General features: G+C 48.5%; 1 protein-coding gene across 1 annotated transcript in view; it reads right to left on the bottom strand.

Moving 5' to 3' along the window:
* spast (spastin) overlaps positions 1–25,800 on the bottom strand; it is a 74,832-nt gene extending 49,032 nt beyond the window's left edge. The window contains exons 1-3 of the mRNA XM_073056605.1: positions 25,443–25,800; positions 10,407–10,490; positions 7,751–7,834 (exon numbers count right to left, since the gene is read on the bottom strand). Of these exons, the coding sequence (XP_072912706.1) occupies positions 7,751–7,834; positions 10,407–10,490; positions 25,443–25,764 (490 nt within the window). The 5' untranslated portion in view covers positions 25,765–25,800. The remainder of the gene's footprint in view (positions 1–7,750; positions 7,835–10,406; positions 10,491–25,442) is intronic.
* Between the last annotated feature and the right edge of the window lie 622 nt (positions 25,801–26,422).

Here is a 26,422-nt window from a genome sequence, read left to right as displayed (position 1 = left end):
TAGATTAATTGGTCACATGGGTGTAATTGGGTGGTGTGGGCTCATTGGTGCTGTAACTCTAAATTTAAAAAAAGTTTTCAATTTCCCTTAACGGCCGAAGCCTCCACTCAAACACTGCCGCTGGCCATTCTGCCAGCGCTTTCCACACAACCACGACTTCAAATTCTCATTAACAGATAGCAAAAGATCTTCAGCCCAATACCATACCACAAATTAAATTAGCAAAAAGCCGGTTAGCTCAGCCTCATGCAATAATAATTCGGCAAACTGTATGCCGAAATAAAGAACATATTAGGACCATTTGGCTGACTAACACAGAACAAATAGGCTATAGTCATTAGAACGCAAGCTCCAAGTGTAGAGGTTTTCTACGTTAACCCTGAATGGAATCTTGGTCTGCATACCAAACAGAAAAACTGATCCTCCTGGCTTGGAAGGGATGCAAGATATGATTTCAGGTGGGTCCTTCACACGACAAGGTTCAAAACTGTTTGATTCATTTCCAGTACACAAGTGTAAAGGAGAACAAAATAATTATTACCCTGAATCCGATGCAACAAAAAACAGTAAGATAAAGAACTTCCATTTTAAGATGGCACTGAAGAAATACAGTGACACCTTACTGGCAGCAAATAAAACTTACCTATATTATTAATCACACTTTCTGGACAACAATCACCGCAATCAATAGCCTGCGATTTCCCTTTCAGAGTGAGCTTCTGGACTGCCTGAACAACCTGGCATTTTTGCAGTGTGAACCGAAAGCTTCAAAAGGTTCAGGACAGTTGTGGCATATCACGTACGGGCCGAATGGAGATGGCAGGGCCTGGGCCCAAGAGCGAGGAATGAGCCAATGTTTGGAAATCGCTGCAGCAGATTTGGAGCCAATTCAAAGCAGCACATCCAAGGCAAGACGGTAGACCCAGGCCTAAGAGCCAGGAATGAGCCCATGCTTGATAAATTTAAGTGCCAGAAAAAATTGAAAAGGACATGGTGTCAGGGCAGAGGAAAGGTATGGGCTCATCATTCAGCAAGGTTTACTCATCTCTGTGCTGAACTGAAGCTGTAGCCTGCAACTAATGGGCTCCTGGACTGGCTGCAGCGATGAACTGGTCTCATGGCTGAAGACTAACTTTCATGAACTTTAGTTTTGAATGTTGTTTGTTTCTTTTATTGTTTATATGATTTGGGTTTTTTTGCACTTTGAATGTTTTACTGTCTTTTTTAATGGGTTCTATCGGCTTTGTTTGTTTTGTGGTTGCCTGTAAGGAAACAAATCTCAAGGTTGTATATAGTACACATGCTTTGGTAATAAATGTACTTTGAAATACAAGTACATAAGACAGCTTATATACATAATGGTATGTCCATAAAGCAATGCTAGGCAAAGGGGTATCTGTACATCAGGTGACTGACAGGAAGTGATAACGTAGTAGTAGCTGGGGTTGTGGAGGAGTGGGTTAGTGGGTGGAGGTGTTGATCAGCCTTGCTGCTTGGGGAAAGTAACTGTTTGAGTCTAGTGGTCCTGGCATGGATGCCATGTAGCCTCCTCCCTGATGGTCATAATACTCACAATGGGCAGCACCGTAGGTTAGTGCAATTGCTTTACATTGCCAATCCAGGTTTGATTCCCACTGCCCTCTGTATGTTTTGTACATTCCCCCTGTGACTGCATGGGTTTCCTCCCATCTTCCAAAGACACATGGATTAGTAAGTTGTAGGCATGCTATGCTGGCATCAGAAGCACGGCAAAATGCATTGTTTTGCACCAACAACCAAGACAGTCTCAACATGTGCATTGATTGTTAATACAAAACAACATTTCACTGTATTTTTCAATGTACATGTAACAAATAAAGCTTTTTTTAAAAAAGATCTTTATCCTGTACATCTTTCGAATGTGGGAGGAAACCAAGATCAATAACCAGTAACATGCGCCAGCAGAGATCACTCAGCTATCCGGATGGCCAGGCCCCAGAGACTACTGAACCAATAAGAATGAGTTAGAACAATATAAACTCCAGCACTTGGCAGAAACAATACACCAATTACGTCACCTCGACTGGCGGTAACCTCCAAGCTCAGCAAACAACTTTACAAACAAGGAAAGCCCATCTTCAGATGTTGTACTGCCCTTTTAACCTACTAAGAGCAATCTTACTATTCCTTCCTACTTAGCCCTCAATTTTCCAGAGGCACAAAGCCCTTTGACTCTCAAATTTGGCTGCCCTCAAAAATCCATCCTGTTCCTGGACCAGCTTATAATAACCCACAAGCTTGTGATCTTATTGATGGTCCTTAGAAGACAAAATCTCAAGTCGTGTCCTTTCCAATCCTGATGAAGGATCATAGCCCAAAACGTCAACTGTGTATTCATTTCCATAGATGCTGTCTGACCTGCTGAGTTCCTTCAGCATTTTGAGTGAGTTGTTCTGGATTTCCAACATCTGCAGAAGTTCTTGTGCCCTATCTGCTTCACATACGACATACAAAAGCTTGCAGCTTAAATCCATTGTTTATTAGTACTCAGGAACATGGGCGTCATGGCGATGGCACCATTTATTGCCCACAAAAAGCCGATTGATTGCTGCACCAGACTGCTGTTATCCTTAGACCCAGTAACAATAAAGCAAACTGAGCTGGACATTTCAATGTCAGGATCTTACTCTCAGGCAGCTCCTCAGAGATTGGGGGACAGGTTGGAGGCGAGAAGAATCAGAATCAGGTTTATTATCACCGGCATGTGATGTGAAATTTGTTAACTTAGCAGCAGCAGTTCAATGTAATACATAATATAGAAGAGAAAAAAAAGTAAATCAATTACAGTATATGTATATTGAATAGATTTTAAAAAGTGCAAAAAACAGAAATACTGTACATTAAAAAAAGTGAGGTAGTGTCCAAGGGTTCAATGTCCATTCAGGAATCGGATGGCAGAGGGGAAGAAGCTGTCCCTGAATCACTGAGTGTGCGCCTTCAGGCTTCTGCACCTCCTACTTGATGGTAACAATGAGAAAAGGGCATGCTCTGGGTGCTGGAGGTCCTTAACAATGAACGCTGCCTTTCTGAGACACTGCTCCCTAAAGATGCCCTGCGTACTTTGTAGGCTAGTGCCCAAGATGGAGCTGACTAGATTTACAACCTTCTGCAGTAGCCCCTCCATACCAGACAGTAATGCAGCCTGTCAGAATGCTCTCTATGGTACATCTATAGAAGGTTTTGAGTGTATTTGTTGACATGCCAAATCTCTTCAAACTCCTAATAAAGTACAGGCAGTCCCCGGGTTACATGCGAGTTCCGTTCCTGAGTCCGTCTTTAAGTCGGATTTGTACGTAAGTCGGAACAAGTACATCCGGTATTATTTAGCGTCGGTTAGTCAAACGTTTGTCTTAGTATATATTTTACCTTTCTATGCATATAAAACACTTCAAAAACACATGTATTCCAGTAATTAAACCACTGCGTTGCTTAATAGTAATTGTAGCTTTCATCAGGGCAGGGCCTTTCACATGCTCCATTATTCTCACTTTATCCGTTATCCTTTAAAATTGTTCCCATCGTTGACCGACTGTAGCCTAATGCTTTTCCAGTGACTGATGGCGCTTCACCTCTTTCCAAACGCTTTATTATTTCCACTTTATTTTCAATTGCGATTGCTTCCCGTTAATGAAACAGAAACACTGCGGGCAGCAGGTCCCGACCTGCGCCGGCTCCTGAGGTCCGCTGGGTCCTAAGGACCACCGCACTGATTTCCCTGGGTCCTAAACTGCACCGCACAGAGACAGGTTAAGTGGGACAAGTGGGGGTTGTGCTGGGTTTGGCTATTTGATCCTCCACAATATTCCACATGGGAATTTAAACTGTTTTTTTTTTTACGAGGTCAAGTTGTAAGCTCGACATCAACCCAGCACAGATGGTACAGCAGTCACTGGATCAACATCAACCCAGCACGGGAGTGGTCTGTCACTAAATCGAACTCAGGACCCTCCATTCTCTAGCCTGGCACTGATCTAACTGTGCCACCAGCTGATCGGAATGGGGGGGCAGGGCATGGTCAGGGGTGAACCTTACTAAGAAAAATTTAAGCCAAATACAAAGTTAAACACTCACAGTGTCAATGGCAACGACTTAAAATGGTGGACAGCGTCGCCATCCAACTTAAAATGGTAGACTGCGTTCTCCTTCCTCGGTTCGTAAGTACGAGTTGTCCATAAGTCGGATGTGCGTAACTCGGGGACTACCTGTACAGTCACTGTCTTGCCTTCTTTATAATACATTGATATTTTGGGACCAGGTTAGATCCTCAGGAGATCTTGACACCCAGGAACTTGAAACTGCTCACTCTCTCCACTTCTGATCCCTCTATGAGGATTGATATGTGTTCCTTCGTCTTACCCTTCCTGAAGTCCATAATCAGCTCTTTCATTTTACTGACATCGAGTGCCAGGTTGTTGCTGTGACACCACTCCACTAGTTGGCATATCTCACTCCTGTACGCCTTCTCATCACCACCTGAGATTCTACCAACAATGGTTGTATCATCAGCAAATTTATAGATGGCATTTGAGCTACACCTAGCCACAGAGTAATGCGTATATAGAGAGTAAAGCAGTGGGCTAAACACACACCTCTAAAGTGCACCAGTGTTGATCGTCAGCGAGGAGGGGACGTTATCACTAATCTGCACAGCTTGTGGTCTTCCTGTTAGGAAGTTGAGGATCCAATTGCAGAGGGAGGTACAGAGGGCAAGGTTCTGCAACTTCTCAATCAGGATTGTGGGAATGATGGTATTAAATGCTGAGCTATAATCGAAGAACAGCATCCTGATGTAGGTATCTGTGTTGTCCAGGTGGTCTAAAGCCATGTGGAGAGCCATTGAGAAGCAACCTGGTCGACTTGGTTCCCCTCCAATTCCGTGAGGTCCAAATTATTTTCTCCAGACACAAGATGTGGGTGACCAGTGTCAAACAAGGCTGTGCCATCTCACTTTTTCCTCACCTCAATGATGTGCATTATCTTCAACAAGTTTCATACTGAAGTGCATCCAATTTAAATAACAAATAGGAAACTACTTAACCTACGTTAACTCAAGTCCACAACCAAAGTCACCTCAGCCATTTAAAGACCAAGCTCCACATCAGCATCGATTCACTCACCAAGGGACACAACAGAAGGAGCCTCGCACTCAAGTTCCACTAAACAAAATACATTTGCAAAATGTTTCTTCTGAAAAAGGTGTACAAGAGGCACAGATGAGTGGATAGCCAAAGACCTTACCCCAGGGTGAAAATGGCTAATACGAGGGGGCATAATTTAAGGTAATTGGCAGATAGTGAAGTGGCGTTGTCACAGGTTCACATTACACGCAGTGGGTACGTGTGTGGAACGCCCTGCCAGTGGTGGCGGTAGAGGCAGATACATTAGGGGCATTTAAGAAATACTTAGATAGGGGCTTGGATGATAGAAAATTGAGAGTTATGTTGGAGAGAAAGTTCAGATTAATCTTGAGTAGGTCAAAAAGTCAGCACAATATTGTGGGCTGAAGAGCCTGCATTGTGCTTTAATGTTCTACACAACACACCCAACCTCCCTCATGATAAGAAAGCCTGCAAAAATAAAACCTGGACAATGTGGATTTCTTCCAGAACCTCAGGAACTACCTTTCAGTGAAGGCAGCCACTAATCGCCTCATTGCACGAACACAGCCAACTGCTACCTCACTGTGCTATTACAACAGGAATGCCCCATGGGAATAACAATCCAGTTGACGCTGTTAATTCATTAGAAAACAATTTTACAGAATATTGTATTATACAACATTAAATGTTAGTTTTATACCAAGAAGTATGCATTTTAAAAACAGAGGTCCAGATATCAATATTTTACTACAGTATTAAGACATCTAATTAATTCCCTTGTGAAAAGGGATTTGTATTTTTAATATTAATAATTCAAAGTATAAACTCTGGAGCATTACATAAGCTTAGAATCTAGGGCTTCCATAATAGACAATGAATATTTAACTTTTAATATTATACAAAGCAGAAAATTATAAACTTTTTTATATCAAAGAGATACCGGCGCAGAATAGGCCCTTCCAGCCCACTGAGCCACACCACCCAGCAACCCACCGATTTAACCCTAGTCTAATCACAGGAAAATTTACAATGACCAATCACCCAACTAACTGGTACTACGGAAGGAAACCATAGACTGATGAAATCCACTATTCGCACGTGGGAAGGACGTACAAACTTTCTTACAGACGACACTGGAATTGAACTTAGAACTCCAGCACCCCGAGTTGTAACAGCATTGAAGAGACCACTTTTGTTTCCTTTTTGTTTTGTTCAAGTATCTCAGAAAGCACAGAAAGGCATGCACGCCTACTTAATAACTATATCATTCCTGGCATTTAGCTTATGCTTGCGTTAATCACTAAAAAGATTGCAAAGGAGATTCACGAGGGTATTGGCTGGGATGGAATGTTTCAGCTGTGAGAAAAGTCTAGACAGGCTGGGTTTGTTTTCTTGGAGCAAAGAAGGCAGAAGGGGGAAATCTGGCTGAAGTTCACGTTTGGCACAGCACAGTAGCATAACAATTAGTGTCAGGTATTACTGCACCAGCAACTCGGGTTCATTTCCCACCACAGTCTGTAGAGAGCTTGTACATTCTCCTTGTGACGCGTGGGTTTCTCTGGGTGCTCCAATTTCCCTACGCATTCCAAGGGCGCTTTGGTTACTAGGTTAAGTGGTCACAGGGGTAGCACGGCTGCATTGGGCCAGAAGGGCCAATTAATAAATAAAATAAATATATGGTTATGCAGGGGCACATATAGGGTTGTCAGCAAGAAACTTTATCCATTAATGCATGGCATTGGTTTCATGGGTAGGAAATTTTGAGGGAGATTTGAAGGAAAAGTCTGTCCATCAAGAGGGCAGCTGATTTCTGGAAAACCCTCTCTGAGGTAGAAGCTGGTAGCCGCAGAACATTTACATATTTAGATGTGAACCATGGCACAGAAGGCATCTATTCAGGCCATAAATGCAATTAGGTAATTAACAGCTGGCACAGACAGTGGGCTGAAGGGTCCATTGCTATGCTTTAGGACTCTAACCAATCATTACATTATGAAAGTACACCCGCAGATTACATACCCCAGCTGTCTCTCTAGAGGAAGGAGAGATTGAAATAGAGCTGAAAAGGACATATGGACATGTAGAAAGGATTAAACAAGTAGTCGAGGATCTGACAAATAGAGCATTATGTCCCAGTAGGGGTGTTGGGCTTAAGTTGATTGCTTAAAATGTAAACTGATAGGAGGCAGCAAAAATTAAGTATTTCCTTTGACTGAGGAGTCAAGGATTAATCCTCAAAACACTCAAAGCAAACATTTTCAAGACTGGAGTACTACGTTTTTATGTAAACAATGCAGAAATTTAGGGAAAAAAAGGCAACCAATGCTGTTAAAAATTTAAATCCAAGACAAATTTTGTTCAAAACTTATTGAAGTACGGTACATTTAGAAGCAGGGAAAGGGAAAAAGGATGAGGGAACTGTGTGGGTAGAGCTTGATCATAACTCACCTTGATTGCTGGAACAGTTTTGAGCTTACGAGCCTTCTCATCTTCTATGCTCAACAGTAAAACACCTGACCTTGGCAAACTGCCCACAACAGCACAGTCATATGCAATAATCCCATTTATAAAGAGGCAACCATTAATCAGTGGCCAGTATTTGCAGTACCTACCTAGCTGCTCTAGACGATCCTTAGCCATGATCAAATTGGTCGTCATTTTGCTCTGCAGTCGCTTGGCTCGCTCAACTTGCTCACCTGGCAAGATGGGAGGTTAGTGAATATTTAGCAACAAAAGCAAGCCTACTAAAGATCTAATTATGTAGCATGCAGATTCAGATCAGTCACCAGTTGTGACAGGATGCAGAAGATACTCTTCATTATAGCTGGTGAACCTGTGGAAATCACTGCCACAAACTGCTATAGGGATGAAGTCATCAGGTGTATTTAAAGTGGAGGTCGATAGCTTCTTGATTAGGACAGGAGTCAATGGTCACAGGGAGAAGGCAGGTGACTGGGGTTGAGACAGATAATAAAATCAGCCGAGATGCAATGGCAGAGCAGACTCAATGGGCCAAATGGCCTACAGACTCAATGGGCCAAATGGCCTACTTCTGCTCCTGTATCTTAGTTACTTCAACCAGGCCACCTTCAAAAAAAATGTGCTGGTAGTATTTTGTTAACTCATCTCGTCTCAGCAGGGGCCAAAATATCTTTGACAATTGGTATGCAAGAACACAAGGAATAGGAGCAGGCGTAGGCCATCGAGCCTGTTCCACCATTCAATAAGGTATGACTATCAATAATGCTTAATAAGCCTCTCTTCGCCCACAATTTGGTAAATCAGGCCACCAGGCTGTACTCCTCTCTGCCTACAAACAGAAGCTGAAATATGAAGATTCAATACAGAAAGTCATACACTGCTGATCTGAGGAAACAGATGAGCTTCTACATGATTGCTTTGAGTCAGAAGACTGGTCTACGTTCAAAGTCTCAGTAGCCAACAGAAATGAGCATGTCACCATCGTCACAGATTTTATCAGCAGATCTGTAGAGTACCTCAAACCAGTCTAACAAACCGAGTGTTCCCGAAGAGGGAAGCATGGATGAACTCAATGATCCACCATCCACTCCTTACTGAAGTCGAGGAGTGCAGCATTCAAATCAGGTGATCCTGACCTTTACAAGAAATTGCAATATGATCCTTGTCAAACCATCAAGGATATCCAGAGACAATACTAATCCAAAAATCAAGTCCCAGACCAGCCATCAGCTGCAACAGGGTTGATAAGCCATATTGAACTACAAGTCAGGCAGCAGTGCATCCTTTCCAGACGAGCTTAGTGCATTTTGTTCAAAATGTCGATAAGAGATTAGAATGTTACCACTATCCCATTAGCATCCAATGCATCTGTACCCACAATTACTGTCGTGGATGCAAGATCAGTGAACTGCAAAAGGAATTTAGCCTCAAGCATCCCTGGCCACATTCATAGATCCTGCACAAATTAACTGTCAGGGGACTTGCAAATATTTTACACCTCCCTGTTTCAATCTGAGGATCCCACCTTTTTAAAGAAAATCACCATCTTCTCAGTACCTAAAATAACAAAGTGCCTTAATGACTTCCATCACCGTGAAGTGCTTCAAGACACACCAACTCCAACCTCCAGCCAACCTCAACCCACTTGACTGAAGAACCTTGATGCACACCGGCTCAAAGTAATCTCCAGACCCACTCTCTTCTCCTGTAATCCAGCAACTTTCTCTCTGTCTTATGACTATCATGAGAAAATATCCTTAGGTACCCTTTGGTACTCCTAGCACTTAACTACATAATAGTTTAATTTACAGTAACCAATTAACATGTCAACACACACTTGAGATGAGAGGAAACCACAGCAGTGACCTCCCTAGGGAGGTCGTGCATGGCAGCTAAGGTCAGGGTTAGATCTAGGTCCTCTGAGCTGGGAGTAACTGCACTAAATATTGGGCCACAGAACTAAATTCACCAGATTGCCCAGCCTCTGATCTCCTCTTCTAGTATTTAAATGGCCCATCCAAAATATTCATGGTGGGAGATTTGGTCCTGGCAATATCACAGGCCACCAACAGTAGATGGTTGTACTCGATGGTTGCTGCATACCACAGTGCTGCAGAAATATTACTGACTAAGCCTGCCCATCAACACCACTAACTGGTCTTTGTTGTTTTCAATCCTCATGACTTCTAAATTTCATTCATGCAACAGACAGAACTCTGGAAAAAGACCAGTGTTTATCGTTCACCCCTTAATTCACAATTGCTTTTATTGGGTCTCACTTTCCATCCAGATTGGATATTTGATGAGTCTTTACAAATAGCATTTTACAAAACGGACTTGATTTTGCAAAAAAAAAGTGATTATTTGAATTCAACTTTCTCAGCTGCCATTGTGAGATTCAAATGTATGTTCCAGAACTTCACCTGCAGGGCAAGAATAAAGCAAGTGGCAGAAAACATAATAGCACATTGGATGTGGTGCAATATAACCCAGCTAAGAGAAAAACGATGTACTGTACAGTTGTGAGTCATCCTCTGCAATATCTTGATTGTGAAGTGCTATCTAAATGACCATTATGATTTTCATTCCTATAAGCAACTTGTATTTCTTTTCTAGATCACAATTTATTGTGACACTCTTCTCTGTACATATTGACGAATACCATCCATTCCCCAACCAAATCCATTTTAAATCCACTTATTATGCTAAATTTCTCTTAACCACCTGAATGGAAAAAACACTGCACTGGCATCAACAGGAACAAGTTTTCATTCATTAAGATCTTACCTGTTCCAGAGATCTGGACTGCAATGCCATGCTCGAGTTCTGCGATCCCTTTCTTGTACCACTCCACAGCTTTTTTCTTCTGTCCTATTCAAACAGAGGAAAACATTTATATCAGCCCTTTGGAGCAATGAATAGAACTTGCCGATTATACACCCCCCCCCCCCACCCCACTACCGACTACCCACGAGCCATGCCGTTAGAAACAGAAGCCTACTTGCAGTTTAAGTTCAAAGTAAATTTATTACTGAAGAAAGGTATGCGTTTCCATATACAACCCTGAGGTGCATTTTCTTGTGGCAATTACAGTAAATAAATGAAACAACAGAATCAATGAAAGACCACACCCAACAGGAACCAATGTGCAAAAAAACCACAAACTGTGCAAATACAAAAATAAAAAATAATAATAAATAAGCAATAAATATTGAGAACAAGATGAAGAATCCTTGAAAGTGAGCCCAGTTCAATAGGAACAATTCAGTGAGTGAAGTTGAGTTAAATTATCCCCTCTGGTTCAAGAGCCTGATGGTTGGGGGGTAATAAATGTTCATGAACCTGGTGGTGTGGGTCCTGAGGCTCCTGTATCACCTTCGTCCTGACAGCAACAGCAAGAAGAGAGCATGGGTCTGGATAGTGGGGGCCCTTGATGATGGATGCTGCCTTCCTGCGACAGTGCTCCGTACAGCTGTGCTCAATGGTGGGGAGAGCTTTACTTGTGATGGACTGGGCCATATCCACTACTCTTTGTAGACTTTATGGCAAACATTCCAACTTTTATCACAGCATGTTCTGTTCCTGACATAGAAGCTTGTCAAAGTTTGAGATGACATGCTGAATCTAGAGGCACTGCTGTGCTTTCTTTGTAATTGCACTTACATTCTGGACCCTGAACAGAGATCCTCTGAAACTAAAGCACTGAGGAATTTAAATCTGCTGACCCTCTCTACTTCTGATTCCCCAATGAGTCACTCATGGACCTCTAGTTTCCTCCTCCTGAAGTCAACAATCATCTCCTTGGTCTTGCTGACATCGTGAGAGGTTCTTGGTATGGCTTCTAGATGCTGATTCGTCACAACCCTTGATCCAGCCAACGACAGTGCTGTCATCAACAAACTTAAAATGGATAATTGAGCTGTGCTTAGCCTCACAGTCATAGGTGTAGAGTGAATAGAGCAGAGGCCAAGCACACAACCTTGTGGTGCACCCTCGTTGAGCGATATTATGGAGATGTTGTTGCCAATCCGAAATGACTGGGGTCTGCAAGTGAGGAAATTAAGGATCCAACTGCTCAAGGAGGTATTGAAGCCAATGTTATGAAACCAATTTAATTAGTTTTGAGGGGATGATGGCATTAAACGCTGAGCTGTATTCAGTAAAGAGCATCCTGATGTATGCATCTTCGCTGTCCAGCTGTTGTACAGTTGAGTGAAAAGCCATTGAAATGGCACCTGCTGTTGACCTGTTGTGCCAGTAGGCAAATTGGAAAGGATTCTAATCGCTTCTCAGTCAGGAGTTGATATGTTTCATCAGCAACCTCTCAAAGCACTTCACAGTGCATGAAAATGCTAGAGGACGGCAGTCATTCAGGCAGGCTACCATGTTCTTAGGCACAGGTATAACTGAAGCCTGTGTGAAGCAGGTGGATACCTCAGACCGCCAAAGTGAGAAATTAAAGATATCGGTGAACATTCTAGCCACAATATTTGACCAGCTACTCTGTCTGGGCTAGCACTTTCTGTGGGTTCACCATCCTGAAGGACACGCTCACATTGGCCTCAGAGACTGAAATTACAAGGTCATCTGGGGCTGTGGGAGGTTGCAAAGGTGCTTCCATGATTTGATGGTCCCAACAAGCAGAAAACTTAAAGTGCACAACTGCAATTTTTTGCCACACACATTTTCTTTCTCCCCTTATACAGTAACTCTGCACAGCCAACATAACGGCAGAGTTGCCGTCTGAAACGTCAGCAGGCAAACAATTGATGTGTGGAAAGAATGAAACGAAAAAGATTAAAGGAAGATCAGCTTTATTTGTCACATGTACATTGAAAGAGTGAAATGTGTCGTATGCAGCTACAACCAACACAGTCAGAGGATGTGCTGGAGGCAGTCCGCAAGTGTCGCCATTCTTCTGGCACCAACATAGCATGCCCATAACTTACTAACCCTAACTCTGAATGTGGGGGGAAGTTGAAGGAACCCATGCGATCATGGGGAGAACATACAAACTCTTCACAGACTATGGTGGGAATTGAACCTTGATTTTACAGCCAGTGCTGTAAAGCATTATGCGAGCTGCTACGCCAGATTTGGAAAGTTGCCTATTAGGTCTCTGCACATTTTCAAATTGAATGGATGTATCCAAATCCTCCTCCCATTAGTAATGAGAAGAGGGCATGTCCTGGATGATCAGGGTCCTTAATGATCAATAATAATAGGCAAGCAACAGACTGATAGGAGAGCTTTAGGAATTTTAATGTAATACAGAAGCAACTCGTACATCAAGGAATGAAAAGTGTTCTTGCTGAGTGAAAAGTAATCCAAGATAAAGCTATACACAAGTAAAGGATGCAAGAATGTAAACTAACAGGCAAACTGCAAAGTACAAGGAATAGTAAGATCATTAGAATGAAGAATAAAAGGGAGAGCATGTACAAGGAATTTCAAAGTCAATACAAATAAGTTTGGTAGTTATAGTCATAAACAGACTGATCCACACGGGTCCTTTGAAAATTGGATAACAGCTACTTCACCAATTCTGAAAAAGGGTAATTGACCCAAAACCTTAACCGTTTCTGTCTTGCCACAGACACTACTTGACCCCACTGAGTATTCCTCACCAGTTTATGCTTTTCATTCAGATTTCCTTTTCAATTACAAAGTCTTATTAGCACTATGCTGAGTATTGGCAAATTCCTGGGAGTACTGTGCATAGATTTAGTTTGAGGGATATAATGACATTGAAGGAAGGCACAGTTCACTTGGTTGATCCCTGGGAATGAAGAGCTACAGAATGAGAGAAAGTCCCACAGATTCCCCTGTACTTAAACACAAGATTCCGAAGATGATGGTATTCAAGAGCAACACACACATAATGCTGGAGGAACTCATCTATGGAGAAAATAACATCAGGACTAGAAAGGATGGGGGATGAAGCCAGAATAAGGTGATGGGGAGGAGTACAAGCTGGGAGGTGATGGGGAGGAGTACAAGCTGGGAGGTGATGGGGAGGAGTACAAGCTGGGAGGTGATGGGGAGGAGTACAAGCTGGGAGGTGATGGGGAGGAGTACAAGCTGGGAGGTGATGGGGAGGAGTACAAGCTGGGAGGTGATGGGGAGGAGTACAAGCTGGGAGGAGTACAAGCTGGGAGGTGATGGGGAGGAGTACAAGCTGGGAGGTGATGGGGAGGAGTACAAGCTGGGAGGTGATGGGGAGGAGTACAAGCTGGGAGGTGATGGGGAGGAGTACAAGCTGGGAGGTGATGGGGAGGAGTACAAGCTGGGAGGTGATGGGGAGGAGTACAAGCTGGGAGGTGATGGGGAGGAGTACAAGCTGGGAGGTGATGGGGAGGAGTACAAGCTGGGAGGTGATGGGGAGGAGTACAAGCTGGGAGGTGATGGGGAGGAGTACAAGCTGGGAGGAGTACAAGCTGGGAGGTGATGGGGAGGAGTACAAGCTGGGAGGTGATGGGGAGGAGTACAAGCTGGGAGGTGATGGGGAGGAGTACAAGCTGGGAGGTGATGGGGAGGAGTACAAGCTGGGAGGTGATGGGGAGGAGTACAAGCTGGGAGATGATGGGGAGGAGTACAAGCTGGGAGGTGATGGGTGAGGGGAAATTAAATGAGAAGCTGGGAGGTGATGGGTGAGGGGAAATTAAATGAGAAGCTGGGAGGTGATGGGTGAGGGGAAATTAAATGAGAAGCTGGGAGGTGATGGGTGAGGGGAAATTAAATGAGAAGCTGGGAGGTGATGGGTGAGGGGAAATTAAATGAGAAGCTGGGAGGTGATGGGTGAGGGGAAATTAAATGAGAAGCTGGGAGGTGATGGGTGAGGGGAAATTAAATGAGAAGCTGGGAGGTGATGGGTGAGGGGAAATTAAATGAGAAGCTGGGAGGTGATGGGTGAGGGGAAATTAAATGAGAAGCTGGGAGGTGATGGGTGAGGGGAAATTAAATGAGAAGCTGGGAGGTGATGGGAGAGGGGAAATTAAATGAGAAGCTGGGAGGTGATGGGTGAGGGGAAATTAAATGAGAAGCTGGGAGGTGATGGGTGAGGGGAAATTAAATGAGAAGCTGGGAGGTGATGGGGAGCAGTACAAGCTGGGAGGTGATGGGGAGCAGTACAAGCTGGGAGGTGATGGGGAGCAGTACAAGCTGGGAGGTGATGGGGAGCAGTACAAGCTGGGAGGAGATGGGGAGCAGTACAAGCTGGGAGGTGATGGGGAGCAGTACAAGCTGGGAGGTGATGGGGAGCAGTACAAGCTGGGAGGTGATGGGGAGCAGTACAAGCTGGGAGGTGATGGGGAGCAGTACAAGCTGGGAGGTGATGGGGAGCAGTACAAGCTGGGAGGTGATGGGGAGCAGTACAAGCTGGGAGGTGATGGGGAGCAGTACAAGCTGGGAGGTGATGGGGAGCAGTACAAGCTGGGAGGTGATGGGGAGCAGTACAAGCTGGGAGGTGATGGGGAGCAGTACAAGCTGGGAGGTGATGGGGAGCAGTACAAGCTGGGAGGTGATGGGGAGCAGTACAAGCTGGGAGGTGATGGGTGAGGGGAAATTAAATGAGAAGCTGGGAGGTGATAGGTGAGGGGAAATTAAATGAGAAGCTGGGAGGTGATGGGGAGGAGTACAAGCTGGGAGGTGATGGGGAGGAGTACAAGCTGGGAGGTGATGGGTGAGGGGAAATTAAATGAGAAGCTGGGAGGTGATGGGGAGCAGTACAAGCTGGGAGGTGATGGGGAGGAGTACAAGCTGGGAGGTGATGGGGAGCAGTACAAGCTGGGAGGTGATGGGGAGCAGTACAAGTTGGGAGGTGATGGGGAGCAGTACAAGCTGGGAGGTGATGGGGAGCAGTACAAGCTGGGAGGTGATGGGGAGCAGTACAAGCTGGGAGGTGATGGGGAGCAGTACAAGCTGGGAGGTGATGGGGAGCAGTACAAGCTGGGAGGTGATGGGGAGGAGTACAAGCTGGGAGGTGATGGGGAGGAGTACAAGCTGGGAGGTGATGGGTGAGGGGAAATTAAATGAGAAGCTGGGAGGTGATGGGTGAGGGGAAATTAAATGAGAAGCTGGGAGGTGATGGGTGAGGGGAAATTAAATGAGAAGCTGGGAGGTGATGGGTGAGGGGAAATTAAATGAGAAGCTGGGAGGTGATGGGTGAGGGGAAATTAAATGAGAAGCTGGGAGGTGATGGGTGAGGGGAAATTAAATGAGAAGCTGGGAGGTGATGGGTGAGGGGAAATTAAATGAGAAGCTGGGAGGTGATGGGTGAGACCAGGTGAGAGGGAAGGGGGTGGGGGGGGGGGTGGAGATGAAGTGAGAAGCTGGGAGGTGATAGGTGAGGGGAAATTAAATGAGAAGCTGGGAGGTGATGGGTGAGGGGAAATTAAATGAGAAGCTGGGAGGTGATGGGTGAGGGGAAATTAAATGAGAGGCTGGGAGGTGATGGGTGAGGGGAAATTAAATGAGAAGCTGGGAGGTGATGGGTGAGACCAGGTGAGAGGGAAGGGGGTGGGGGGGGTGGAGATGAAGTGAGAAGCTGGGAGGTGATGGGTGAGACCAGGTGAGAGGGAAGGGGGTGGGGGGGGTGGAGATGAAGTGAGAAGCTGGGAGATGATAGGTGAGGGGAAATTAAATGAGAAGCTGGGAGGTGATGGGGAGGAGTACAAGCTGGGAGGTGATGGGTGAGACCAGGTGAGAGGGAAGGGGGTGGGGGGGTGGAGATGAAGTGAGAAGCTGGGAGGTGATAGGTGAGGGGAAATTAAATGAGAAGCTGGGAGGTGATGGGTGAGGGGAAATTAAATGAGAAGCTGGGAGGTGATGGGTGAGACCAGGTGAGAGGGAAGGGGGTGGGGGGGGGGGGTGGAGATGAAGTGAGAAGCTGGGAGGTGATGGGGAGGAGTACAAGCTGGGAGGTGATGGTGAGGGGAAATTAAATGAGAAGCTGGGAGGTGATGGGGAGGAGTACAAGCTGGGAGGTGATGGGTGAGACCAGGTGAGAGGGAAGGGGGTGGGGGGGGTGGAGATGAAGTGAGAAGCTGGGAGGTGATAGGTGAGGGGAAATTAAATGAGAAGCTGGGAGGTGATGGGGAGGAGTACAAGCTGGGAGGTGATGGGTGAGACCAGGTGAGAGGGAAGGGGGTGGGGGGGTGGAGATGAAGTGAGAAGCTGGGAGGTGATAGGTGAGGGGAAATTAAATGAGAAGCTGGGAGGTGATGGGTGAGGGGAAATTAAATGAGAAGCTGGGAGGTGATGGGTGAGACCAGGTGAGAGGGAAGGGGGTGGGGGGGGGGGTGGAGATGAAGTGAGAAGCTGGGAGGTGATGGGGAGGAGTACAAGCTGGGAGGTGATGGGTGAGACCAGGTGAGAGGGAAGGGGGTGGGGGGGGTGGAGATGAAGTGAGAAGCTGGGAGGTGATGGGTGAGGGGAAATTAAATGAGAAGCTGGGAGGTGATGGGTGAGGGGAAATTAAATGAGAAGCTGGGAGGTGATGGGTGAGGGGAAATTAAATGAGAAGCTGGGAGGTGATGGGTGAGGGGAAATTAAATGAGAAGCTGGGAGGTGATGGGTGAGGGGAAATTAAATGAGAGGCTGGGAGGTGATGGGTGAGGGGAAATTAAATGAGAAGCTGGGAGGTGATGGGTGAGGGGAAATTAAATGAGAGGCTGGGAGGTGATGGGTGAGGGGAAATTAAATGAGAAGCTGGGAGGTGATGGGGAGGAGTACAAGCTGGGAGGTGATGGGTGAGACCAGGTGAGAGGGAAGGGGGTGGGGGGGGTGGAGATGAAGTGAGAAGCTGGGAGGTGATGGGTGAGACCAGGTGAGAGGGAAGGGGGTGGGGTGGGGGGGGGGGTGGAGATGAAGTGAGAAGCTGGGAGGTGATGGGTGAGGGGAAATTAAATGAGAAGCTGGGAGGTGATGGGTGAGGGGAAATTAAATGAGAAGCTGGGAGGTGATGGGTGAGGGGAAATTAAATGAGAAGCTGGGAGGTGATGGGTGAGGGGAAATTAAATGAGAAGCTGGGAGGTGATGGGTGAGGGGAAATTAAATGAGAAGCTGGGAGGTGATGGGTGAGGGGAAATTAAATGAGAAGCTGGGAGGTGATGGGTGAGGGGAAATTAAATGAGAGGCTGGGAGGTGATGGGTGAGGGGAAATTAAATGAGAAGCTGGGAGGTGATGGGTGAGACCAGGTGAGAGGGAAGGGGGTGGGGGGGGGTGGAGATGAAGTGAGAAGCTGGGAGGTGATAGGTGAGGGGAAATTAAATGAGAAGCTGGGAGGTGATGGGTGAGGGGAAATTAAATGAGAAGCTGGGAGGTGATGGGGAGGAGTACAAGCTGGGAGGTGATGGGTGAGACCAGGTGAGAGGGAAGGGGGTGGGGGGGGGGGTGGAGATGAAGTGAGAAGCTGGGAGGTGATGGGTGAGACCAGGTGAGAGGGAAGGGGGTGGGGGGGGTGGAGATGAAGTGAGAAGCTGGGAGGTGATGGGTGAGACCAGGTGAGAGGGAAGGGGGTGGGGGGGGTGGAGATGAAGTGAGAAGCTGGGAGGTGATAGGTGAGGGGAAATTAAATGAGAAGCTGGGAGGTGATGGGGAGGAGTACAAGCTGGGAGGTGATGGGTGAGACCAGGTGAGAGGGAAGGGGGTGGGGGGGTGGAGATGAAGTGAGAAGCTGGGAGGTGATGGGTGAGGGGAAATTAAATGAGAAGCTGGGAGGTGATGGGTGAGGGGAAATTAAATGAGAAGCTGGGAGGTGATGGGTGAGGGGAAATTAAATGAGAAGCTGGGAGGTGATGGGTGAGGGGAAATTAAATGAGAAGCTGGGAGGTGATGGGTGAGGGGAAATTAAATGAGAAGCTGGGAGGTGATGGGTGAGGGGAAATTAAATGAGAAGCTGGGAGGTGATGGGTGAGGGGAAATTAAATGAGAAGCTGGCAGGTGATGGTGAGGGGAAATTAAATGAGAAGCTGGGAGGTGATGGGGAGGAGTACAAGCTGGGAGGTGATGGGTGAGACCAGGTGAGAGGGAAGGGGGTGGGGGGGTGGAGATGAAGTGAGAAGCTGGGAGGTGATGGGTGAGGGGAAATTAAATGAGAAGCTGGGAGGTGATGGGGAGGAGTACAAGCTGGGAGGTGATGGGTGAGACCAGGTGAGAGGGAAGGGGGTGGGGGGGTGGAGATGAAGTGAGAAGCTGGGAGGTGATGGGTGAGGGGAAATTAAATGAGAAGCTGGGAGGTGATGGGTGAGGGGAAATTAAATGAGAAGCTGGGAGGTGATGGGGAGCAGTACAAGCTGGGAGGTGATGGGGAGCAGTACAAGCTGGGAGGTGATGGGGAGCAGTACAAGCTGGGAGGTGATGGGTGAGGGGAAATTAAATGAGAAGCTGGGAGGTGATGGGTGAGGGGAAATTAAATGAGAAGCTGGGAGGTGATGGTGAGGGGAAATTAAATGAGAAGCTGGGAGGTGATGGGGAGGAGTACAAGCTGGGAGGTGATGGGTGAGACCAGGTGAGAGGGAAGGGGGTGGGGGGGTGGAGATGAAGTGAGAAGCTGGGAGGTGATGGGTGAGGGGAAATTAAATGAGAAGCTGGGAGGTGATGGGTGAGGGGAAATTAAATGAGAAGCTGGGAGGTGATGGGTGAGGGGAAATTAAATGAGAAGCTGGGAGGTGATGGGGAGCAGTACAAGCTGGGAGGTGATGGGGAGCAGTACAAGCTGGGAGGTGATGGGGAGCAGTACAAGCTGGGAGGTGATGGGTGAGGGGAAATTAAATGAGAAGCTGGGAGGTGATAGGTGAGGGGAAATTAAATGAGAAGCTGGGAGGTGATGGTGAGGGGAAATTAAATGAGAAGCTGGGAGGTGATGGGGAGGAGTACAAGCTGGGAGGTGATGGGTGAGACCAGGTGAGAGGGAAGGGGGTGGGGGGGTGGAGATGAAGTGAGAAGCTGGGAGGTGATAGGTGAGGGGAAATTAAATGAGAAGCTGGGAGGTGATGGGTGAGGGGAAATTAAATGAGAAGCTGGGAGGTGATGGGTGAGGGGAAATTAAATGAGAAGCTGGGAGGTGATGGGGAGCAGTACAAGCTGGGAGGTGATGGGGAGCAGTACAAGCTGGGAGGTGATGGGGAGCAGTACAAGCTGGGAGGTGATGGGGAGCAGTACAAGCTGGGAGGTGATGGGGAGCAGTACAAGCTGGGAGGTGATGGGGAGCAGTACAAGCTGGGAGGTGATGGGGAGCAGTACAAGCTGGGAGGTGATGGGGAGCAGTACAAGCTGGGAGGTGATGGGTGAGGGGAAATTAAATGAGAAGCTGGGAGGTGATAGGTGAGGGGAAATTAAATGAGAAGCTGGGAGGTGATGGGGAGGAGTACAAGCTGGGAGGTGATGGGTGAGGGGAAATTAAATGAGAAGCTGGGAGGTGATGGGGAGGAGTACAAGCTGGGAGGTGATGGGGAGGAGTACAAGCTGGGAGGTGATGGGGAGCAGTACAAGCTGGGAGGTGATGGGGAGCAGTACAAGCTGGGAGGTGATGGGGAGCAGTACAAGCTGGGAGGTGATGGGGAGCAGTACAAGCTGGGAGGTGATGGGGAGCAGTACAAGCTGGGAGGTGATGGGGAGCAGTACAAGCTGGGAGGTGATGGGGAGCAGTACAAGCTGGGAGGTGATGGGGAGCAGTACAAGCTGGGAGGTGATGGGGAGCAGTACAAGCTGGGAGGTGATGGGGAGGAGTACAAGCTGGGAGGTGATGGGGAGGAGTACAAGCTGGGAGGTGTTGGGTGAGGGGAAATTAAATGAGAAGCTGGGAGGTGATGGGTGAGGGGAAATTAAATGAGAAGCTGGGAGGTGATGGGTGAGGGGAAATTAAATGAGAGGCTGGGAGGTGATGGGTGAGGGGAAATTAAATGAGAAGCTGGGAGGTGATGGGTGAGGGGAAATTAAATGAGAAGCTGGGAGGTGATAGGTGAGGGGAAATTAAATGAGAAGCTGGGAGGTGATGGGTGAGGGGAAATTAAATGAGAAGCTGGGAGGTGATGGGTGAGGGGAAATTAAATGAGAAGCTGGGAGGTGATGGGTGAGGGGAAATTAAATGAGAAGCTGGGAGGTGATGGGTGAGGGGAAATTAAATGAGAAGCTGGGAGGTGATGGGTGAGGGGAAATTAAATGAGAAGCTGGGAGGTGATGGGTGAGACCAGGTGAGAGGGAAGGGGGTGGGGGGGGGGGTGGAGATGAAGTGAGAAGCTGGGAGGTGATGGGTGAGACCAGGTGAGAGGGAAGGGGGTGGGGGGGGTGGAGATGAAGTGAGAAGCTGGGAGGTGATGGGTGAGACCAGGTGAGAGGGAAGGGGGTAGGGGGGGGGTGGAGATGAAGTGAGAAGCTGGGAGGTGATGGGTGAGACCAGGTGAGAGGGAAGGGGGTGGGGGGGGTGGAGATGAAGTGAGAAGCTGGGAGGTGATAGGTGAGGGGAAATTAAATGAGAAGCTGGGAGGTGATGGGGAGGAGTACAAGCTGGGAGGTGATGGGTGAGACCAGGTGAGAGGGAAGGGGGTGGGGGGGTGGAGATGAAGTGAGAAGCTGGGAGGTGATAGGTGAGGGGAAATTAAATGAGAAGCTGGGAGGTGATGGGTGAGGGGAAATTAAATGAGAAGCTGGGAGGTGATGGGTGAGGGGAAATTAAATGAGAAGCTGGGAGGTGATGGGTGAGGGGAAATTAAATGAGAAGCTGGGAGGTGATGGGTGAGGGGAAATTAAATGAGAAGCTGGGAGGTGATGGGTGAGGGGAAATTAAATGAGAAGCTGGGAGGTGATGGGTGAGGGGAAATTAAATGAGAAGCTGGGAGGTGATGGGGAGCAGTACAAGCTGGGAGGTGATGGGTGAGGGGAAATTAAATGAGAAGCTGGGAGGTGATGGGTGAGGGGAAATTAAATGAGAAGCTGGGAGGTGATGGGGAGCAGTACAAGCTGGGAGGTGATGGGGAGCAGTACAAGCTGGGAGGTGATGGGGAGCAGTACAAGCTGGGAGGTGATGGGGAGCAGTACAAGCTGGGAGGTGATGGGGAGCAGTACAAGCTGGGAGGTGATGGGGAGCAGTACAAGCTGGGAGGTGATGGGGAGCAGTACAAGCTGGGAGGTGATGGGGAGCAGTACAAGCTGGGAGGTGATGGGGAGCAGTACAAGCTGGGAGGTGATGGGGAGCAGTACAAGCTGGGAGGTGATGGGGAGCAGTACAAGCTGGGAGGTGATGGGGAGCAGTACAAGCTGGGAGGTGATGGGGAGCAGTACAAGCTGGGAGGTGATGGGGAGCAGTACAAGCTGGGAGGTGATGGGGAGCAGTACAAGCTGGGAGGTGATGGGGAGCAGTACAAGCTGGGAGGTGATGGGGAGCAGTACAAGCTGGGAGGTGATGGGGAGCAGTACAAGCTGGGAGGTGATGGGTGAGGGGAAATTAAATGAGAAGCTGGGAGGTGATAGGTGAGGGGAAATTAAATGAGAAGCTGGGAGGTGATGGGGAGGAGTACAAGCTGGGAGGTGATGGGGAGGAGTACAAGCTGGGAGGTGATGGGTGAGGGGAAATTAAATGAGAAGCTGGGAGGTGATGGGGAGGAGTACAAGCTGGGAGGTGATGGGTGAGGGGAAATTAAATGAGAAGCTGGGAGGTGATGGGGAGCAGTACAAGCTGGGAGGTGATGGGGAGGAGTACAAGCTGGGAGGTGATGGGGAGGAGTACAAGCTGGGAGGTGATGGGGAGGAGTACAAGCTGGGAGGTGATGGGGAGGAGTACAAGCTGGGAGGTGATGGGGAGCAGTACAAGCTGGGAGGTGATGGGGAGCAGTACAAGCTGGGAGGTGATGGGGAGCAGTACAAGCTGGGAGGTGATGGGGAGCAGTACAAGCTGGGAGGTGATGGGGAGCAGTACAAGCTGGGAGGTGATGGGGAGCAGTACAAGCTGGGAGGTGATGGGGAGCAGTACAAGCTGGGAGGTGATGGGGAGCAGTACAAGCTGGGAGGTGATGGGGAGCAGTACAAGCTGGGAGGTGATGGGGAGCAGTACAAGCTGGGAGGTGATGGGGAGCAGTACAAGCTGGGAGGTGATGGGGAGCAGTACAAGCTGGGAGGTGATGGGGAGCAGTACAAGCTGGGAGGTGATGGGGAGCAGTACAAGCTGGGAGGTGATGGGGAGCAGTACAAGCTGGGAGGTGATGGGGAGCAGTACAAGCTGGGAGGTGATGGGGAGCAGTACAAGCTGGGAGGTGATGGGGAGCAGTACAAGCTGGGAGGTGATGGGGAGCAGTACAAGCTGGGAGGTGATGGGGAGCAGTACAAGCTGGGAGGTGATGGGGAGCAGTACAAGCTGGGAGGTGATGGGGAGCAGTACAAGCTGGGAGGTGATGGGGAGCAGTACAAGCTGGGAGGTGATGGGGAGCAGTACAAGCTGGGAGGTGATGGGGAGCAGTACAAGCTGGGAGGTGATGGGGAGCAGTACAAGCTGGGAGGTGATGGGGAGCAGTACAAGCTGGGAGGTGATGGGGAGGAGTACAAGCTGGGAGGTGATGGGGAGGAGTACAAGCTGGGAGGTGATGGGGAGGAGTACAAGCTGGGAGGTGATGGGGAGGAGTACAAGCTGGGAGGTGATGGGGAGGAGTACAAGCTGGGAGGTGATGGGTGAGGGGAAATTAAATGAGAAGCTGGGAGGTGATGGGTGAGGGGAAATTAAATGAGAAGCTGGGAGGTGATGGGTGAGACCAGGTGAGAGGGAAGGGGGTGGGGGGGTGGAGATGAAGTGAGAAGCTGGGAGGTGATGGGTGAGACCAGGTGAGAGGGAAGGGGGTGGGGGGGTGGAGATGAAGTGAGAAGCTGGGAGGTGATGGGTGAGGGGAAATTAAATGAGAAGCTGGGAGGTGATGGGTGAGGGGAAATTAAATGAGAAGCTGGGAGGTGATGGGTGAGGGGAAATTAAATGAGAAGCTGGGAGGTGATGGGTGAGGGGAAATTAAATGAGAAGCTGGGAGGTGATGGGTGAGGGGAAATTAAATGAGAAGCTGGGAGGTGATGGGTGAGACCAGGTGAGAGGGAAGGGGGTGGGGGGGGGGTGGAGATGAAGTGAGAAGCTGGGAGGTGATGGGTGAGACCAGGTGAGAGGGAAGGGGGTGGGGGGGGGTGGAGATGAAGTGAGAAGCTGGGAGGTGATAGGTGAGGGGAAATTAAATGAGAAGCTGGGAGGTGATGGGGAGGAGTACAAGCTGGGAGGTGATGGGTGAGACCAGGTGAGAGGGAAGGGGGTGGGGGGGTGGAGATGAAGTGAGAAGCTGGGAGGTGATGGGTGAGGGGAAATTAAATGAGAAGCTGGGAGGTGATGGGTGAGGGGAAATTAAATGAGAAGCTGGGAGGTGATGGGTGAGGGGAAATTAAATGAGAAGCTGGGAGGTGATGGGTGAGGGGAAATTAAATGAGAAGCTGGGAGGTGATGGGTGAGGGGAAATTAAATGAGAAGCTGGGAGGTGATGGGTGAGGGGAAATTAAATGAGAAGCTGGGAGGTGATGGGGAGGAGTACAAGCTGGGAGGTGATGGGTGAGACCAGGTGAGAGGGAAGGGGGTGGGGGGGGTGGAGATGAAGTGAGAAGCTGGGAGGTGATGGGTGAGACCAGGTGAGAGGGAAGGGGGTGGGGGGGGGTGGAGATGAAGTGAGAAGCTGGGAGGTGATGGGTGAGACCAGGTGAGAGGGAAGGGGGTGGGGGGGTTGGAGATGAAGTGAGAAGCTGGGAGGTGATGGGTGAGACCAGGTGAGAGGGAAGGGGGTGGGGGGGGTGGAGATGAAGTGAGAAGCTGGGAGGTGATGGGTGAGACCAGGTGAGAGGGAAGGGGGTGGGGGGGGTGGAGATGAAGTGAGAAGCTGGGAGGTGATGGGTGAGACCAGGTGAGAGGGAAGGGGTGGGGGTGGTGGGGGGGGGTGGTGATGAAGTGAGAAGCTGGGAGGTGATGACCTGCGATTGGGCTAGAGTTAAATAGATGGGTTGATGGGTGGTGGAGCCCATTGGGCCAGACGGGCTGTTCCACACTATCTCTAAACAAAAGAGGAATAAATCGGGTGGGCAGCCAAAGACTTTTGGGTGTCACGGTAGTGTAGCTGTCAGCTTGGGGCATTCCAGGGTTCAATTCTGACACCATCCGCAAGGAGTCTCCCTGTGGATGCGCAAGTTTGCTCCGGGCCCTCCAGTTTCCTTCCACCGTCTAGGGATGTACTGGGTACGTTAATCGGTTATTATAGGTTGTCCTGGAAAGGATTACGCTGCTCTGTACCATTAAATAAATAAATCAACCATGATTGAATGGACTCAATGGGCTGGCTAGCCCAAGTCTATTCTTATGTCTTTTCTCAATCTTGGATCTTGGGAATCAAGTGTTAAGGAAAACTAACCATGACTTTGACCAACTGATAGTGGAGTAAGCAAACTATTACTTCAACTTCAGTTTCAGTGCATAATAAATGTAAGACAACGCATCAGCTTTTTACAAGTGTGCACTTGTTCACAATTTATGTACATTGTATAGTACAAAATTAAAATACAGTAAAAAGTGTTTTATACCACACGTACATCACAGCAAAACGACAATACGCGGAACATTGGCAACGCGGCGACAAACTAATACCACAGCCTACTTTACAATCCAGCGTATATTGCACAACATTACAATGCCATGCCGACCCACTCCAATTAAAAACAAAATGCAGTGCTTTTGACTCATCTTTAAAGGGGCAGTGGACATACCCAACATCCCTTGCAATGGACCAACAAAAGCCAACTCCCTCCTGATTCTTCCTCACCTCTTTCGTCTTCGTCGATGCCGAGAGCCGTGGAGATGTACTCGAAGGCCAGCCGGTGGGACTGGCGGATCTGCTCGGGCTCGGCCGTGGCCACGGTCGGGGTGCTCTTGCGCGATGCCATCTCGGCCAGGCGCTGGCAGACGTAGGCAAAGAAGAGCCAGAGGTGAAAGGCCAGGAAACGCAGGAAGGTGAAGACAGCGACCAGCGGGTAGGAGAAGTAGTAGAGGTTACGTTTGTGCAGCGAGAGCCTGTCGCTGTTGCCTTCGGGCGGATCTCGGGCCGGTCCCTTCTTCTTCCTGCCTCGTCCTCCGGGAGAATTCATTCACCCGCCCTCTCTCCGCCATCACAAGCAAGGCAGTGCGCTTGCGCCAACACCCAACTCGGCATTGTCCGGCCTCCCACCAATCACAACAGCCCAGGCTCGATGCTGTTGTCCAATCAGGAGGAGGCCGCGTCCTCCAGATAAGACTTGGCCATTCGGAGAAACAATTGAATTTATTTAAATCTTACATCCCTCCCATACGCTGAGGGAGTAAAAATGTTTGCGTTATGACTCCGACACAATGTACAGACATGTGAAGTCATAAGTCTAATGGCTTGTAGAAAGAAGCTGTCCCGTAGCCTGTTGGTCCTGGCTTTAATGCTGCCGTACCGTTTACCAGACGGAAGCAGCTGAAACAGTTTATGGTTGGGGTGACTGGTGTCCCCGATGATCTTTCAGGCCATCTTTATGCACCTGGTGCTGTAAATGCTCTCAGTGAAGGGCAGTTCACATTCACAGATGTGCTGGGCTGTCCGTACCACGGATGCTGCCCGACCTGCTGAGTTCATCCAGCTTTTTTGTACGTCTTGATTTGATCACAGCATCTGCAGTGTACTTTGTGTTTTCTCTCTGCAGTGCCCAGTGATCAAGGTTGGTGCAGTTCCCATACCAGACAGTGACACAGCCAGTCAGGATGCTCTCGGAGGTGCCCCTGTAG

Source organism: Hemitrygon akajei, chromosome 9, assembly GCF_048418815.1.
Source record: "Hemitrygon akajei chromosome 9, sHemAka1.3, whole genome shotgun sequence".
In the NCBI taxonomy this organism is placed as follows: domain Eukaryota; kingdom Metazoa; phylum Chordata; class Chondrichthyes; order Myliobatiformes; family Dasyatidae; genus Hemitrygon; species Hemitrygon akajei.
This window is presented reverse-complemented; position numbering and strand designations above follow the sequence as displayed.